The 16,274-nt window shown below is 48.6% G+C and overlaps 4 protein-coding genes across 4 annotated transcripts; 2 read left to right on the top strand and 2 right to left on the bottom strand.

Annotated features, from left to right (window-relative positions):
* Positions 1 to 66: 66 nt before the first annotated feature.
* FOBCDRAFT_133901 (uncharacterized protein) lies at positions 67 to 3,109 on the bottom strand (the record flags this gene model as incomplete). The annotated part of the gene is made up of 7 exons (XM_059607915.1): positions 67 to 935; positions 998 to 1,146; positions 1,334 to 1,455; positions 1,532 to 2,507; positions 2,680 to 2,784; positions 2,835 to 2,860; positions 2,906 to 3,109. 7 exons carry the CDS (start codon positions 3,107 to 3,109, stop codon positions 67 to 69), a joined length of 2,451 nt encoding a protein of 816 aa, XP_059464921.1.
* Positions 3,110 to 7,128: 4,019 nt separating this feature from the next.
* Positions 7,129 to 9,191, bottom strand: FOBCDRAFT_183004 (uncharacterized protein). Its single transcript, XM_031184178.3, has 4 exons — positions 8,460 to 9,191; positions 8,055 to 8,405; positions 7,674 to 8,007; positions 7,129 to 7,621 (listed from the first exon to the last, which is right to left on the bottom strand). Exons 1-4 carry the CDS (start codon positions 8,954 to 8,956, stop codon positions 7,472 to 7,474), a joined length of 1,332 nt encoding a protein of 443 aa, XP_031039820.1. The 5' UTR covers positions 8,957 to 9,191; the 3' UTR covers positions 7,129 to 7,471.
* Positions 9,192 to 11,203: 2,012 nt separating this feature from the next.
* On the top strand, positions 11,204 to 12,256 carry FOBCDRAFT_250511 (pectate lyase-domain-containing protein; the record flags this gene model as incomplete). The annotated part of the gene is made up of 2 exons (XM_054704631.2): positions 11,204 to 11,768; positions 11,817 to 12,256. 2 exons carry the CDS (start codon positions 11,204 to 11,206, stop codon positions 12,254 to 12,256), a joined length of 1,005 nt encoding a protein of 334 aa, XP_054560606.2.
* Positions 12,257 to 13,062: 806 nt separating this feature from the next.
* FOBCDRAFT_223513 (uncharacterized protein) lies at positions 13,063 to 16,260 on the top strand. Its single transcript, XM_059609632.1, has 4 exons — positions 13,063 to 13,206; positions 13,280 to 13,756; positions 13,912 to 14,813; positions 14,862 to 16,260. Exons 2-3 carry the CDS (start codon positions 13,719 to 13,721, stop codon positions 14,171 to 14,173), a joined length of 300 nt encoding a protein of 99 aa, XP_059467212.1. The 5' UTR covers positions 13,063 to 13,206; positions 13,280 to 13,718; the 3' UTR covers positions 14,174 to 14,813; positions 14,862 to 16,260.
* The last annotated feature ends 14 nt before the right edge of the window (positions 16,261 to 16,274 follow it).

Raw genomic sequence — 16,274 nt, forward strand, 5'->3', positions numbered from 1 at the left:
AACTCAATACAAATATATAAATAAGAGAAGGAACAAATAGGACAGGGTCCTTCATGAACGCCACTCTCAAACAGCTGGGCACGACCTCGCAGATGCCCCCCTTTCTAGTTGTTTTAAAACGTTCATGGCATCTGCAAAAAGAATGTTTCCTCCGCCCAGACAATCGTTTTCCAACGCCTCCTTCACAAGACTTACAACCTTTTGAGCCCCATTGCGGTGATTCTGAGCTTGCAACTCGGATGGCTCCAGATCCGCAACTGTCAATATCCACTGCTTTGCGGCTTTTGGCAAAATTTTGGTATTGTCCTTGTCCTGTTTATCCTCAATACCAAAGGCCCAACAGATCAACGAGCAAACGTAAACACCCCAGTAGTCCGAAATATCTGTCCAATGTATTGTTTGTTGCTGGTTGGATTTTCCTTCTCTGTCTTCTCCCTGATCGGATGAAGCTTTGAGGTTAAGGAAGATGTTCAAAGCACGGGCAGCAAAAACAGTGGCGATTGCAGCTGTGCTAGATTTACACCATTCGCCCAGTAATCTCTGGTGTTCCACAAACATATTAAAGTCCGTCACCTTCTTGTTGAAGACCCAGCTCTGCCCAGATACTGATAATAGGTAGTAAAGAGGTGTGTAGTGAAGAGCCAGGTAAGAACTAGCAACTGCCGAGTCAGGAAATGCTCTTAACATAAGCATTCTCTCCGACTCAAAGTTCAGTGCACCCTCCATCAGGCCAACGTGTGCTGAGTTCTGACGACGCGAAATGAATAATGAGCATGCTGCAAGCAAGATTGCCGCGTCGAAGGCAGGCAGAGATGCTACATCAGTGGCAGAGAGCATCCTCATGTTGATGCTTGAGATGGTTTTCGGGTCCTTTCTTGTCCGTAGTCTTGTCCATGTTTTAGGATCATGTGCTTCCCAGGATTTTGTTGTTGTTGCTGTAAGTGGAATAGGAAGAGTGTCTGGAGCAGTGTAGTCCAGGCCAATGGCGGAAACATACGGCCGTTGATGATACCGTGAACTGTGGACATCCAGGAGGAAGCAGGCAGCCAGCAGTCGTCGTTGAGTTTCTGCAGCAACCCAGATCTTCCAAGCCGACTGACCTCGGGGCGAAGAGCGAGAAGAAGATTCATGGTGATGATTAAAAACCTATCGGGAGTTGAGCCAGGTATTCGAGGGGGGTATGAGGTTGAAAAGAAAGACATGATGTTCAGAGGTTTTCCAATAGAAGAGAAAGATAAAGAATAGAAGAAGGAAAAAAAGAAGAAGAAGAATACGGAAGAAAGAAAGAAAGAAAGAAAGAAAGGAATAATCAAGAGAAATCACGCGGACTAACCCTGTGGTAAAGTGCAGTGAACCGAGCAGAGGGCTGATGTGAGTGTGGCTTTCTACCACGAAACCGAGCATAATACTCGCAAAGTGCAATAGTTTGCTGTACTGGCATTGACCACTTTTCAGCTTGTGTAAACTAAGTGTATCAGCACCGGTCGATTGTCGACTGCTCCTTTGGCGAGCTCCTGTTCTCTCAACTCACCACTTTTGACTTTTGCCAGGCGTGTGCATGAAGCTGAGCTCCCTTCATGCGGTCGTCTGCGTTAGGGATGTATTGTGTCGCCAGAGCAGCCATGGCGCATTGGAGGACCTGTACATGCTCTGTCTCCTCCTCGGGTACATCCTCATAAGTGTGCTTATGGATGATGGGGTTCTTGGGGTGGACATGCTCCCAATAGGTTTCTAAGTATGTCGGAATTGAGTCTCTCGTCGCTGCAGGGAGAGATAGGGGCATCAGATCAGGAGTACTCAATAAGCTGCCATCTGAAGGCCCAGAGCTACATGCCCCCAATCCGAAAGCTCCATCTGATGTTGGCAGCGAGGAGACAGCTAATAAAGTCTCAGATTGAGCGACAGCTAATGAAGGGGACATGCTACGAACTGCAGGAATAGGGATCTGATTGGTAGTGCTGAAAGAAGGGCCTTCGGAGTATCCAGGTAATGCAAGATCCATATCACCAAAGACAGACGGGTATGCTTGTGGTGGAGTATCGGTATATGAATACGAGCCAGGGTATGTGTTGCTGTCCAGACTGGCAGTGATGTCATTTGCAGTCGTTGGGTAAGCTGGAGTCGCGGTCATCCAAGACCCGTTCGTTGTTGGCACGGAGAATTGTGAGCGCCTTGTGTTATCTGGGGGAGTCGAGAATGTACTTGTAGGAGCTGATGAAGACATTGAGCTTTCAGGCCAGCCTAGATCCGGGGGTGCTTCCTCAGGGATGGATGATATTATGGACATGCCGGACATGTTTCTTGGTTCCGAATAGCTTGCTACAAAACTGTCGTTCGTTGGTAGTGTATGGAGCACATAGTTGTTTGGCCCGATGGGGTAGTTATCTGAGGAATTGTTCACGGTTGGCGGCGGATTGTAGGCCTGATGAGGAGCAGATGTCGATGCCACTGATGGCCATGAACCAGCCATATTCGAGCTGCTGTTTGCCGTTACTGCTCGAGGGTGTCTATAGACTTCAGGCATTTTGAGTCCTAGTTCTGGCGCAGAGTCTGCAGGGGGCAGGCTAGGTGTTTTCGGGCTACCTTGACGGCTATGTTTCGGGTCTCTAACATCTTGACCATCTTGCTCACTACTCTTGTTAGCCTCGAAGCCCTCCAGGTGTCACTATCCCAACGTACTGTCTTTGAACATGACGGTCGAGGAGGTCCTTGCGATGGAAAGTCTTATTACAGTTTTCGACCGGGCAGAATAAATCAGGAGCTGAGTGACTGAGCTGATGACGTCTGTATCCCATTGTTAGAAACACCTCTTAGCTTTGCGGAAGATCACAAACCTCAAGTGCTCTGCTCTAGAGAAGGTCTGGGAAAGTTAGATGTGAAGATCGTAGAGAGAGAAGAAATATACCTTGGGGCACTGGTTGCATGTGTGAACTGGAACACCTTTCTTGGCCTTGCTTATCTTTCTGGTTATAGGAGTCAACTTGACGTGTGCCTCTCCAGTGGCTGCTCCAGTGGTGAAGGGCCTCATGGGAGTGTGCGATGATGGGCCAGGCTGGTAGGAGAACTCGTTGGAGTCAACACTTGCGTTGCTACGGCGTCGGCTAGTCATGTTGATATTGGGCTTTGGTGATGATGTGTGATCATCGAGAGAAGATGTCATGGATGAAACAGGAATATCAGACCTGTTGTTATGGGAGGAAGAGGGTGGTGGATGTTTTAATGTAGTAGCATGGCTGTGGGTAGAGGGTGGCCTTGAAGTCAATCCGACGGAACGGGTTCCGGGACTTGAATCGACGTGTTCGTCGTCGGTATTCATGATATTCTTGAGGCTAGCCATGGCCCAGAGTTGATAACAGAAGCACAAATCAAAAGAGGCAGTGAGTCCGGAGAATTGTAGATGGACAAGCCAAACTTAGGAAGACACAGCCCCCAGGGAGGCGTATGAACAAGTCCCGGCAGATGGGACGTTTTAGGCTCATGTAAAGAAGGTGGGCGATGAGGGTATAGAACAGCAAGCGGGAGTAATAGTGGGGGAGTTGGTGTAGAATTCGAGCAAGATCACAGACGGGAAGAGGTACAGACGGCTAAGGCTGGCGAACAGAGCGAGCCCAGTGTTTAGCAGGGATGCGGATGTGAATATGGGGCTCAGTGCAAGTGAGATATTTACTCTTGGTACAAAGATAGGAACCAGGAGAGGCATTGCTGGGTTAGACCTGGGCAGGATTATTTGAGAGAGTGTTAGAACATGGATGCAAGGGGATGTCGATGTGATTGACCCAAGGTTGAAGACAACCCTGCGAGCTGAGTATGGGGCGCAGGACAGGGGAGTTGATGCATGGATTGAAACATGGATATGGACAAGATTAGATGCTTTGAAGGAGGTGAGGTGGAGGGGAAACAAGAGATGCACCTGATGCAAGACACTTGTCTGCCTCTTGATTACTGTACGTAGTGTTTAAAGCGTCCTCGACACCAAAAGGTTGCGACATGGGGAGTCCATCCCATTGTTTGGTTTGGTTTGTCCATGTGCCACCCTCTCACATCGACCCTTGTCGCATGCTTGCCGCTCCCTGTTCGTCGAGAATGCGACAAGTGGCGGGACGGGGCCGCAAGCGCCATCTAAGCCTTCAAGGAACGGTACCTGATCGAGCAACTAGCGCCCAGGTGTGGTACCGTATCAAAAAGACACTATTGACCCCCGACCGATCCGATGGCTTGCGGGTGGTAGCTCGCGCTTAGACGTAGTTGGCGCAGACCTATCCAATGCTTTTTGAAGAGAGACAGAATGGCGGCGATGATCAGTAAGAATGGTTGTATTGAGAAAAGGGAAAATGTTGCACATGAAGAAACCAAAAATATCAGCACGGAATAGCAGCACAGAGGCGTAGAAATTCGAACTGGTGCTAGGGGATGCTCGGGCACTAGGGTTAAATTTGATTTTGGAGCTCCAGTTTCACAGGAAGCTAAAGCAATGCATCTGCATGTATCTGGGCACTGAGACATCGTGGGCACGAGCGTGGGCGTGGTCGGGCGGGTATGGCGTCAAGGCGCCTGTTGGTGGCTGCTCTAGAAGCTAGAACCGATCATGGCTTGATGTCTCCAGAATGACAACAGACATGACATCGCGCATTTGAAATGGGTGTGGCTGTCTGACAAGTATCGACAACGATGCGTAGGAGAGAAAAAAAGATCCAATACAGAAGAGGCTGTGTCTAGAAAGGTTAAGTCGAGGAAAATGAACTGGGGAGAGAAGGAAAGGCGGCCGACAGGTAGGTACTATACTGTACCTTCCAGTAGCTCTTGCTTGCATCAGTAACGGGTACTGGCTTACCTAAGAGCTTGACCTACCGACTTGGTAAGCATCCATTCCCATTAGTCTGGTCCCGATATTGCCGATATATCAGCTATTGAGTTTATTGACACTGCCTTTAGATTGTGTTTTTTTAAAACTTTCTATGTAATTACTTCCATCACTTCGATTGTGAAGCAACTCGTCTTTGGGGAACCCTGGGTCCATCCAACCTTACAAGTGCTTATCCCAAGGGTTTACTGGTAATTAGCTCCCATGGCCCGACCAGCCTCAATAGGGCCCGCGCCGTTACAACACTGTCCAGTGTCCATTGTCCACATGGTTTAGGTAGGTATGTTAGGTTTGGTCTAAGCTTTTTAACCGAGTTCTCAATATCACCCACATTTAATCCGAATCGCATACTGATCTCAATACCGGTATCCCATTCTCATGACAGATGTATGTATTGAAACATTACTTGAAATGTTGGATCCTTTCCCCTGGTAGCGTCAATTCGAATCCCTGTCTGTTATACAAGGGTGACATTAGCCCAGCCTTGCTGGGCGCTAGGGTGGCCAAACAAAAGTCTAGGGCAGACACACCACAGCTCAGCCACTCGATGGCTGATTGGTCAATGTTTCATGATGACCTGAGGTGACCTATTTTTACATCCTTGGGCTGCGCCTGTTGGGTCCTGCACAGACAAAATCTGCTTGTTCAGTGTGATGCGCTAGCTCAAGCAGAAAGTTAGCAGCGTCATGATTATGCTTGTTGCGATCGACAAATTAATTAATCAGAGACAAGGCATTCTTTAATTTGCAGATCGACGAGTCAATTCCTGCAACGCCTTGCGGCTCATTGACCCATAAACTACCTATTGGCTTATTGAATATTAATCTTCTTCTGAGTCGGGAACAAACCGTTGTGCTCGTCCCGAGCAAAAGGATATGAAATACGGGGCCGGACCGTTCCACGTTCCACGCTGTTTCTCCCCGCCTTTTGGCTGGATATGGAAATAGGAAATAACAACGTCCACGAGACTACGCGGCACCAGCTGTCCAAGGGTTGTTCTTCTTTCCCAAATTAGATCATCACATATTGCTGTCTACCATATGTCATTCCGCACACTAAGCCTAGTATAAACGACCTTTTTCAGATTTTAAGGCCAAGACTCTGTGGGATTCGGCCCGCACGGAGAATATTCCTTAAAAGAAGTCCTCCACGGGACTCGTAGAGCTGTTTGTTGCAACCATAGATTCATATCTGGGTGGACAAGCGAAAAGCCCCCGGCGCTTGGATCCCGACTATTTTTGTATTTAGAGGCTCTTTTGGACCAATACATTGACAAGAAGAAGCGGCTTTTCCCAATGCAGATCTTGCACGAAATCTACCCTGTTTCTGTCGCCAAGGTCTCGCTAAGATGCTACATGAACTCATCCCGTCACTACATCGCAGACATGCCCATGTTGACAACTAGCTTTTCAGCACCGATGCATGTCTGGTCTGATTCGCATGTGCTCCTCTAGAAGTGGAAGCAGATCTACACATGGGGACACACCCCTTGACTTGGCACTTGTTGCCTGTCACTCACCACATGCCTCCAACTTTCTATACACCGCAACTTGAGTTTATGAACTAGTCGCCCATTTGAGTACTGGCCGAAATCTTCATGACCCTTGTGGGGGTCATCTCCATTCGGACGTTTATCCGGGCATCCTTGATCGTATCGTTTACCTATCGCAGCCTGGTACGAATCATTGACATTTAGGAGCTTGACATTTTCGACATCAACATTTGCAATCAGGTTTCTCCTGTACATGCTGAGGGACTGCTTTCTACATCGCATTGCAAGGCGTGGAGAGATTCCTGTTGCCTAATGTCGATCGTTTAGGTCGAGGCAGACTGATGCTGACTGTACGGTCGACAAATTCAACCAGATATCCCCTCAAACTCCAATTAACCACCATTGCCATGATAAAGTGGTCTCATCTGTTGGAACGTTACTTCTAATCATCCAGTGCTGTAGTAATCATCTGACTGAGCTCAATTGACAGTATAGCCGCCTAGGCGCCTAAGCGCAGGCGCCCCCAGATTGTGGTATTTGAGTGTCTGCGCCATCCGGAAAGCTGGATAACCTGAAGAGATTTGGCTCGGACTGATTTGCTCCGATATTTCAGCCTCACCGAGGGGGCCATGCACACTGGCTTGGTTAGCTGTACGACAATAGTTATCATGTCAGCAACGAGGGGCTCGAAATAAACTCCCGAACCAAAGGATTGTACCTGCAGAGACGCAGGCCGTAGCAAGGTGGTCCTAAGAATGAGAGAATGTCACAAAAAAGGAGAGTATCGGAACATTTGAACTGATCAATCATACTCCTCGGCTTACTTCGCCCAACTGTCGTACAATCCCGCAGCTACCTTAGACAAAAAGAATCCGCGTTCAACAGTGCGCCGAGGTTACATCGTAGTCGCGAAAACATTCGATACATAAAACAAGCCAGAACGCCTTGTATACCGGTCCTGTATTAAAGCGCACAGCCGAATACTGATTGGAATAATAATCCAAAGTCCATTGCGCAAACATCTGTTGTCCCTATCGTGGTGGCCCTGCCTCCTCTTCCTTCTGGACATTTTTAACCAATCTCCCACATTTGCAATCTGCATGACCATACAGCTCCATTTATAGCTTCGAAGGAGCGGCTGCAGCTGCAGCTGCGGTTGGAGTGATTGATGAGTCCTTTGGCGATTTGGCGTGTGTATCACTCTCTTCAGACTCATCGTCGCTGGGGGGTCGGCTGCTATCGGTAACATTTCCTCGGCTCTTGGTCATCTAGACGATTGTTAGCTCAAGGTGGAAACTGTGGTGCATGTCCACTACTCACCCATCCTCGGACACCACCAACAAGACCGAGAGCGTAGCCAGTGATGAACTCTTTGGGTGTACCAGAAGCGCCTGGCGAGCGTAGTGCCTCTGAGCTGCCTGCACTATTAAATCGGGCGGGGCTCTGAGGACGGCTAGTAGGCCAGAACTGCTTGAGCTCACGACCGAGTTCTTGACCAGTAGTGGTCCAGTTGTTTGTGATGTTTTCCCGCAGGTCCTGAACATGTCGCTTGAGATCCAGCTCGTTCTTCTTGAGCCAGCTCACATTGAGCTCCTGGCGGGAAGTACCGCGCTTGAATTGTCGGGCAATGTACTTCTCGTAGTCGCGAACGATTCTGCGAGCTGTTAGAATGTTGGAAAGCATGGGTGCTCGCTAGCATACCTTGTGATGAGACCAGTTGTGCTGACACCTTCTGTTCGCTGTGTGACAAGGAACTTGCCAGCAGCCTTGATGGGCTGGTAGATGTCGTCGCCCTCGTCCGCGCCGTAAGGAAGATCATCGTGAGCGACATAGTCGAGCTTGTTCTCGTCGAGAAATTCGGGGGTAACAATCCATGGGCAATCCTCGATTACCTCATCGACCCATTTGCAGTGGCGGAGAGTTTCGGCACGCTCAGCGGCAGACATCACAGTCAACCCTTTGCGCTTGTGTGTTTCGTGGTCGCCTGTGACTCCAACGACGAGTGTTGTGTCAGGGAAAGCCTTCTTGGCCTGCTCGAGTTGTCGCATGTGGCTAAAGAGTGGTCAGCAGACAGTTCAGTTTCAAGAAGTTGGTCCTTTGACTTACCCAAGATGGAAGAGATCAAACACACCATCAGCGTATACACGAACAGGTCGGCCAACAGGAGGTGGGTTGGTCTTGTAGCCACCGGCAGGATCTTGGAGCTTGCCAATGGGAGGAGGAGGCATGGCCTCAATTCTTCGCTGCTCTTCTTCGTCAAGCTCCCTCAGAGAAGGCTTACGACCCTTGCGACCGACTCGCTCAGCAATGTCGATGCTGGCTTCTGTCGTGTCGCTTGGCTCGCCAGGATCCAGGGCATGGTCAGCGGCTGTCTCGAGGACACGATCCGCGCTAGAGCGCTGTCTCTTAGGAATTGGGCCTCCAACAGCTGATCCTCGGCTGTGAAGTCGTCCCGACTCAGCGGCTGTTGTGTCTCCTTCCTCACCAGATGCATCACGAGAGGATGTCTGGATGCCATTATCACCAAGATCAGCGGCCGACTCCACGCGAAGGGAGTTTCTCTTGCGCTTCCCGCCCTGGGATGAACTTGATGGCGAAGACATGGCTGATAGATAAGACTGGCACTGACTTTGACTGTTGGGGGAAGATGACGTGGCTTCGGGGTCGGGTCGGGTTGTGGGAGAGGATGAGAGAGACCTTAGGAGTAGGGGCCTAGGTAAGTCTGGTCTTAATTATGTGCGTGCTGAGGAACGAGACGGGGTAGCAGTAGGTAGTTATTAACCTGGAGGAAAACGGTTACGGCTACCGAAGCAGTTCCACGTTGACGCGAAAAAAACCGGGTCTTGAATTGGGTCTGGACTTTCTCCAGAGCTGATTGGGTTTGGGGCGTAATATTCCCTGTAAAAATCTGGGGTTCTAAAACTTGGCTCGCCTTACAACAGCACTTTATATGCGAGACTCTGAGGATACCGTCATCGGAGGCGATATATGATGATTGATAAAGAGCAGAAACAAGAAACAAGGCATGATGCATTGATCAAGGTTGGGACAGAGTCAAAAGCTGATATCTACAGATAAGCCACTGCTTTCTTCCTTTCGAGTTCCCCTATAGCTCTCGATGGAACGGACGACATCGTCTAATTAAAAAAGTGGCCCGGCTTTCTCGTGTCAAAAAAAGGAGTGTAATCTCAAACACTTAATAGCGCAACTACCATAGCCATCACACCTTAGATGAGATAGGCAACTGCTCTCGTGACAATGCTTGTTCACTTGTAATTGCGCTCAACATGAATTTTGTGCATCTTAATAACTGTTTTTGAGCCGAATCGTCGCGTCAAATGTCAATTTCTCCAACACGATGTGGATTGTGGCGTCATTGCTGCCACCCCTTTAGCTGATCTACATGAAAAGGGGGAAGAAGCTGGTGGAAGAGAGCTTGAAGTGGTCACATGATGACGCACGTGAGTGTTCATCAATGTGATCAGATACTCATATATTCATTCACCCAAGGTTCCTCATGTTGCCCAAAGAATTTAACAAAGCTGAGCCAATGGCCCAAGTCAGTCAAGCTTCCTCGCAGACTACCTAAAGATTGCTCGTCGACTCAAGTAATCTTAAAAATGCAGCTTATGCTTATTGTTGTCAATGCAACATGCGTTTCAAAGAGTCCGCAGGAGGGGCATCTTCACAAATCTGGAATCATTCTATTCAAGCAAAAGCAAGGTCAATATTATCGGACAACCTGCTAGACCCACCGTGTAGCAATCCTCTCCATACAGGATAACCAGGTAAATACGCAGACCAAGAAGATGCGTTCGTTACTTGGGCCTGGTCATCGACCCCAAGACCCTGGAACCATCCAAGCCCAGGTGATCGTAGCTAGGAATAGAGTTTGGACAGTAGTCCGGATACTACCAGCACAATGAACCAGAGAAATATAGAATTGTTCGGGCCATCTACTGATTCATCCTGGCAATAATTGGTGCTTCTGGTGAGTTTCTTTGCCTCTTCAGGGCCTCTCAAACTCTGTGCGTTTCAAGCTGTAGCTCCCTGGATATAATTTCGATAGGCCCTTGCCTTTTTGGACCAAGAACCCCAAACCAAACAAGTTCCTTGTCTGATACTCAGCCTTCATTGGTGGTTAGCAAATACCCTAGTCATTAGCACCAAGGCATATCTTGACCTACCCCCAAGAACAAGAATCAATTTGGCCTTGCTACTTCTCATGACAATGGAAATCTTAAACAAATATTGACTATTTAACTTCTAGTCGTGAACACCACCGCAAAACTTCCCTTACCCGAGATCACTGGATACCGCTTCACCCTCCCTGTTTCGAATGAAACAATCTACACTTGGCTCTAATCTGGCTTCTATGGCTTTTCTATAATAGAACAGATGGCCTGCTTTCTTTGCTCTGTCTGTTTCAAATCAACCAGGATGTCAATCACAGCCGTCAAACTTGGAAAAGTCCGCCAATCCAACCAACTCGGCTATCAGACCCTTCGAATAAGCTTAGGCTAAGCCTTGACTGCAAATGGCGAGAAGTACCTATCCTGAATAAGCTTCCCCTTGTCAAGGTTTCAGTGACAAACTGGCAGCGGCTTGTCTGTCATTAGCTCCGTTCCCAGAATTGACTGGCCTGTGGCTGGAGGTCTGGGACGGTATCATTGCATGACAGAAATCCTTTATAAGGAGTCAGACCTGGACAAACAACATCTAGCCCAGCAGGATATTCTTTGCTACTTTCTTTCATCTTTGGCAGTCCTGGGCAGGCCCGCAAAACCACATTCTTTAATATTTTCCACTTTATTCTCGTTTAAGTGATCACTCGTTTAATCATTTCCAACATGCGAAAAGCTGCGCTTCTCACCATTGCCAACTTTGGCTCTGCCTTTGCCGCTCTACAGTTCTACAACCAGTGTGGTGGTGGTGCTTACACCGGAGACACCACATGTCCCTCCGGTTCCACATGCGTCGAAGCCACCAAGTGGTACAGCCAGTGTATTCCCGATGCCAAGGCTGGTCCCTCTCCTAAGGCTGCTGCTGTCGAGAAGTCTGATGTTGATCTTCCCAGCTTCGGGTTCCCCGAGTTCCCTGAAGCTCCTGGTAGCGGTAGCGGCAATCAAAACGGTGGTGAGAACGACGAGAATGCTTCTCTTACCCCTATTGTCTCAGCTCCAGCGGAGGAGGCTGACGAGTCGAGCAAGAAGCCTGTTGAGACTCCCATCGATGGCCCCGTAGCTAATCTAACTGAAGCTCCTGTCGCTACTCCTGATGCCGGCTCTGGATCTGGCTCAGGAGCTGGAGGTATCACACGAACTATCCCCGCATCCAGCGGTGCCAGTGCTGCTGCTACCGCCATCCCTGTTTCTGGTGAATTCGATGGCAAAATGACATACTATGATCGTTCCCGTGAGTTTGGTCTTCTCAGCTACGGCCCATCTCACTAACATCATCCAGCGGCCGTATGCCAGGATCAGGTGGAGACTGGCGAGGCTGATGCCATGTTCATTCTCGAGGATGGTGCTACTCTCCGCAATGTTATTATTGGGCCTGGCCAAGCCGAGGGCGTCCACTGTAAGGGAACCTGCACTCTTGAAAACGTCTGGTTTGAAGACGTTTGTGAAGATGCCATCACCCTAAAGCAAAAATCCGGCACCTCCACTATCCGTGGAGGAGGTGCTTTCCACGCCGCCGATAAGGTTGTTCAGTTTAACGGTCGTGGCACTGTCGAGATCTCCGACTTTTATGTTGAAGACTATGGCAAGCTTGTGCGATCTTGCGGTAACTGCAAGGATAATGGTGGTCCCCGGAATGTTGTTATTGACAACGTCGCTGCTGTCAACGGCGGTGTTCTCTGCGGTAGTAAGTCACACTGGAGACATCAGTCGAGCTTGTGACTAACAATTTCTTAGTCAATACTAATTATGGCGACACTTGCACCGTCTCCAACGCTTGCCAGGACTCAGGCAAGAACTGTGACCTTTTCGAGGGTAACTCTGACGGCAGTGAACCCTCTAAGCTATCTAGTGGCCCTGATGGCACTTCTTGCAGGGCTGATAACTTCTCCGAGACTTGCTAAATTAAGTTTTGAATATGGGAAGATCTCAACGGGACTTGATGGACATCAACCTTATGTTATTATATCACAGTAGATTCCTGTGAATCGAGTTTCCAGAGCCGATCAAGACACATGTCTTTGCCTAAAGCAAGTGGGATCCAGCAAAATCGTCGTTGAACCTAGACCAATTGCACTCACTGTGGGTTCATAACGATCGTAGTGTGTATTTTCTGCCTGTGAAGGCAATATTCAGTTCGAGACAACCAGATCAGCGCTGGCGGTCAACTCCAAGACATACCCGACTTGACGCGGGGTTGTTGTCACTGTAAGGAGACTGAAGTTTTCTACAGAGCTTTTTATCCTTGTTCTGGGGCCACACGGCACTCACATATTAGTCGTAACTGACTTATATTGTCTCAGAGTTCGCCCTTTTACATCAGTCACCTCGTAGACTGATGTGAGGGCATGAGTAGTAGCATTCACTACTTAGCCTAGTAACTAACCTCCTCGGGGCCATCTACTAATATCTAATATTTTCTGTCAGTGGCAGCAGCTGTCATGATGTTGGCTGCCTGGCGCCAACTTTTGATTTTAGGCAACTGTCTGTTTGTTTATTTATTTTTTTTGTTTACCCTTTCTATCTCTCCCATCTCTTTTTTTTCCCCTTCTTTTCCTTCTTCTTCCTTTTCTTCCTCGCTTCCTCATCTGACCGCCTCATCACCCCGAGCCTTGCGCCCGGAGGACTTCACCCCTCGGAAGCCCTTTTTGGGCCGCTATTAAGAGAACCTGGTGAGTAATCTACAGATTGACGTTGTTCCTCTCATCTTGCAGCTCTTTTGTCTGACTGAACAAACCTGAGTAGTCGCGGTGGACGAGAGATTCACAATGCTGAATGACTTCGTAAAGCAACACAGCACCCTAGGCGCGCCCATCACGCCTAGGGATGCCCTGTCACGATAATTAGTTTCTGGCGGGAAGGGGCATACGTTCGGGCACAACGTATGAGAGTTTCCTCGCCGTTCGTCGTGTTGCACCCTCCTTTTGGGGGGGCCCTCTTCGTGAGGGTCGACGTTCGGATTTTCTTTTTTTCATCACTGTGAACGGCTGTCACCAGCCTTTTATCCAGTGCGCACCCACGAAGTCTTTCGCATTCTCTCTCTTTATCATCGCTGGATACCCACCGCCTGAGGAGTCCCAGAAGGATCCGAGGTTCAAATCCGAGCCTGTTCAGCCAGTTAGCCTGGCATCAACGTCGACTACCGCAAATATTGCTTGAACTGCAGGCCGAAACAAACTGGCAGATGATGGTGCTCGCCAGGTATCCCAGGCCTCCGATAAGGTGAGTTTACCCTTCAGGGAGAAGCATTCTGTGGCCTTTTGTCTTGCCTATGTCGACAATTGTTGTCCAGGATACATAGTTGCTGAGGTTGACTTGAACCGTGTTGAAGCACTACTGTTGCAAGTTGCCACTCTTCGTACTTACTCACTCCAAAGCCAGGTTCAGACACATACTGGTATCAAGGATGGACTCTTCGAGACCCAGGATCGCGATTTCCCTCATATATTCTGCACAACAACCCAAGAAGAGTTAGAAATATCATCCGAATCGAAAGAGCAACAAGGATGTGGCTTTTTCGATTTTGTTGACGGACGAATCTTCTTCCTTTTTCTCAAATCAACCAGAGATGATGCGAGGTCTCTCCTGGAATCCTTCAGCATGGGCGTATTCTACATGTGGAAACGGCCAAAGGACTGAGCCTTGATGTAGGGCAGCCTTTTCTTAAACTGCAACTACCCACCGAAAGACTTCAACGACTTGACTGAGCTCCCATCTAGTCAGCCGACCTTGGACAATTTCATGAAGGATGTTAAGATCAAAGAAGCATAAGAGATAATTGGCCCTGTTGCGGAATTTGCTTTTCGAAGATTTGAACCATTGGCACACCTTCAAATCTGTCACCAACTTCAAAAGCCGCGAACAAGTCCCTTCTTGGCTTTAGAAGCGTCGACAGAAACAAATACAGTCGCGTATGGAGGATGTTGTTTCATTTGCTGCCAACCCTACCAATTCGGTTGGCAAAAGTTTCAAGCGCGAAACCATCGTCGTCAACTCTCGTTACAAAGTAAAAAGCCTGGCGTGTCTGGCCCGGTTAAGCCCAGAAGCTTAGCGACCAAAAAATCCAGGCCAATCTGAAGGATATCTTAGCCCTTAGCAACGGAAGTACGGTAAATTCGAGAATGCCAAGAGCCTCCTCGACGGTTACCACCAAGCCCTGGATTTTCAGTCTGATAGATCTGCGAGGTGCCATGCGGCAGTTAGGCCAGAGGTTCAGTTGTCCCTATGATGAGACTACGGGGTCAAGTGAGGAAGCAAAATTGCAGGGACTCAGATGAAGGTCAGTTATGATGCTTCCTTGAAATAATTCTGTCGCTAACATGTCTAGGACCATACTTGATATCAACGATCTAGAAATACCTTTGTGAAATCTCTAGGTCGCCTAACTGTGCGCCCAACATCGCCAACGCTGGTCAGGGTATCGCCAAGGTACTGGCAGATGCAAAAGTTCTTCCTTCACAGACCTTCGGTAAAGCCTCGACATTGACCAGGGTATAAGCCAACTTGCAAGGGCTTTAGACTGACACATTGTGCAACTATTCCTTCTAGCTTGTGAGCTTCACGCACACAATGATTTACCAGCACTTGTTTTCCATTTCGACCGCTTTGAGTGTGAGCAGGCTGTTAGACACATTCTCTATGACTCTTGTAAGCATGGCAGTTGGAAAGTACTAGTACGCGACTACAGCATCAAGCAAGGTGACGTCTGGTTGCATCCCAAGGACTTTTGGCTCACACTCAAGACCATTGTGGCCAGTCTTTAGAGGATCATCGGTGCAAAAGACGATCTCGACTTGGACAATCCCGAAGAAAAGGACAATGATGCCGATGTTCCAGAGGTATCTTCTGGCGGTATTGAGCACAGAAACCCATGGAAACACTCGAGAACATCGTCAAAATTGCAGTCAAGAGCAAGAGCAAAATCAAGGTCGCTGATAGTTGGGATGACGACAGCGAAGAGCCATCGGAGTCAGAGGGCCTCAGGTCATATACAGCTAACACACTTGAGGCTCAACAGTTGGGCTTGAACAAGAAGGATTGGTTGATACTGGTCTTGAAGGCATTCAAGCTATTGGAGGTGGAATTTGGGGCCAAGTTCTACGGGATTGGAGCGTCAACGGCACGTTCATTTTGATCCGATAATAGAAGCACGTTATTCACATGTGGCGTTCTATAAAGCACACATAGCCCACTGCAATGTAGCAATCCCAGTCATTCTATCGATACTTGTACCAGTACGAATCCAGTGAAAGTTGCTCAATTCCCTTTCGTCTCGGGACAGAGGCGAACATCTTTGCAAGACCTTCACCCTCGGTGTGAGTTATGGTTGACCGCCTAGACATGGCCTATGGAGTGGGCTCACCGATCCATGTATCAAGACTTTCCTAAGTAGTGTGGCCCTCTTGAGGCTCCTAGCCAATGCTTACCCCCCTCATGTTTCCTCGTGTTTTGACCCCCCTACAGTAAATTTTTATGACATGTAAGAATAATTGCTTTTTTTTCTTCTATGGCAAAAGCCACGATCCCTGCACTATCCAGAAGTTGAAATCTGGAATGACTCGTTTGAGACACAAAAACTCAGATGGTGCTGAGAAATGTGTCGATTCACTGAGTTCAACTGAGTCAACCTGTCATCCTTTTCCGCCTTGGCGGTGAATCTGCCCCTCCCCCTTTTTCCCCTCGCATTTTATATGTTCTAGAAACATGCACGGAATCACCGAAACAGAACGCCCTGACCTTC

This window comes from Fusarium oxysporum, chromosome V, assembly GCF_013085055.1.
Source record: "Fusarium oxysporum Fo47 chromosome V, complete sequence".
Lineage (NCBI taxonomy): Eukaryota > Fungi > Ascomycota > Sordariomycetes > Hypocreales > Nectriaceae > Fusarium > Fusarium oxysporum.

Bases quoted from the DNA above. Each gene is read 5' to 3' on its own strand.
- FOBCDRAFT_223513 (XM_059609632.1), top strand. From the start codon at position 13,719: ATGATGGTGCTCGCCAGGTATCCCAGGCCTCCGATAAG. The intron at 13,757-13,911 runs GTGAGTTTACCC...CTCACTCCAAAG, and splicing joins TATCCCAGGCCTCCGATAAG to CCAGGTTCAGACACATACTG.
- FOBCDRAFT_183004 (XM_031184178.3), bottom strand. From the start codon at position 8,956: ATGTCTTCGCCATCAAGTTCATCCCAGGGCGGGAAGCGCAAGAGAAAC. The intron at 8,406-8,459 runs GTAAGTCAAAGG...ACCACTCTTTAG, and splicing joins TTTGATCTCTTCCATCTTGG to CCACATGCGACAACTCGAGC. The intron at 8,008-8,054 runs GTATGCTAGCGA...AACAGCTCGCAG, and splicing joins ACAACTGGTCTCATCACAAG to AATCGTTCGCGACTACGAGA.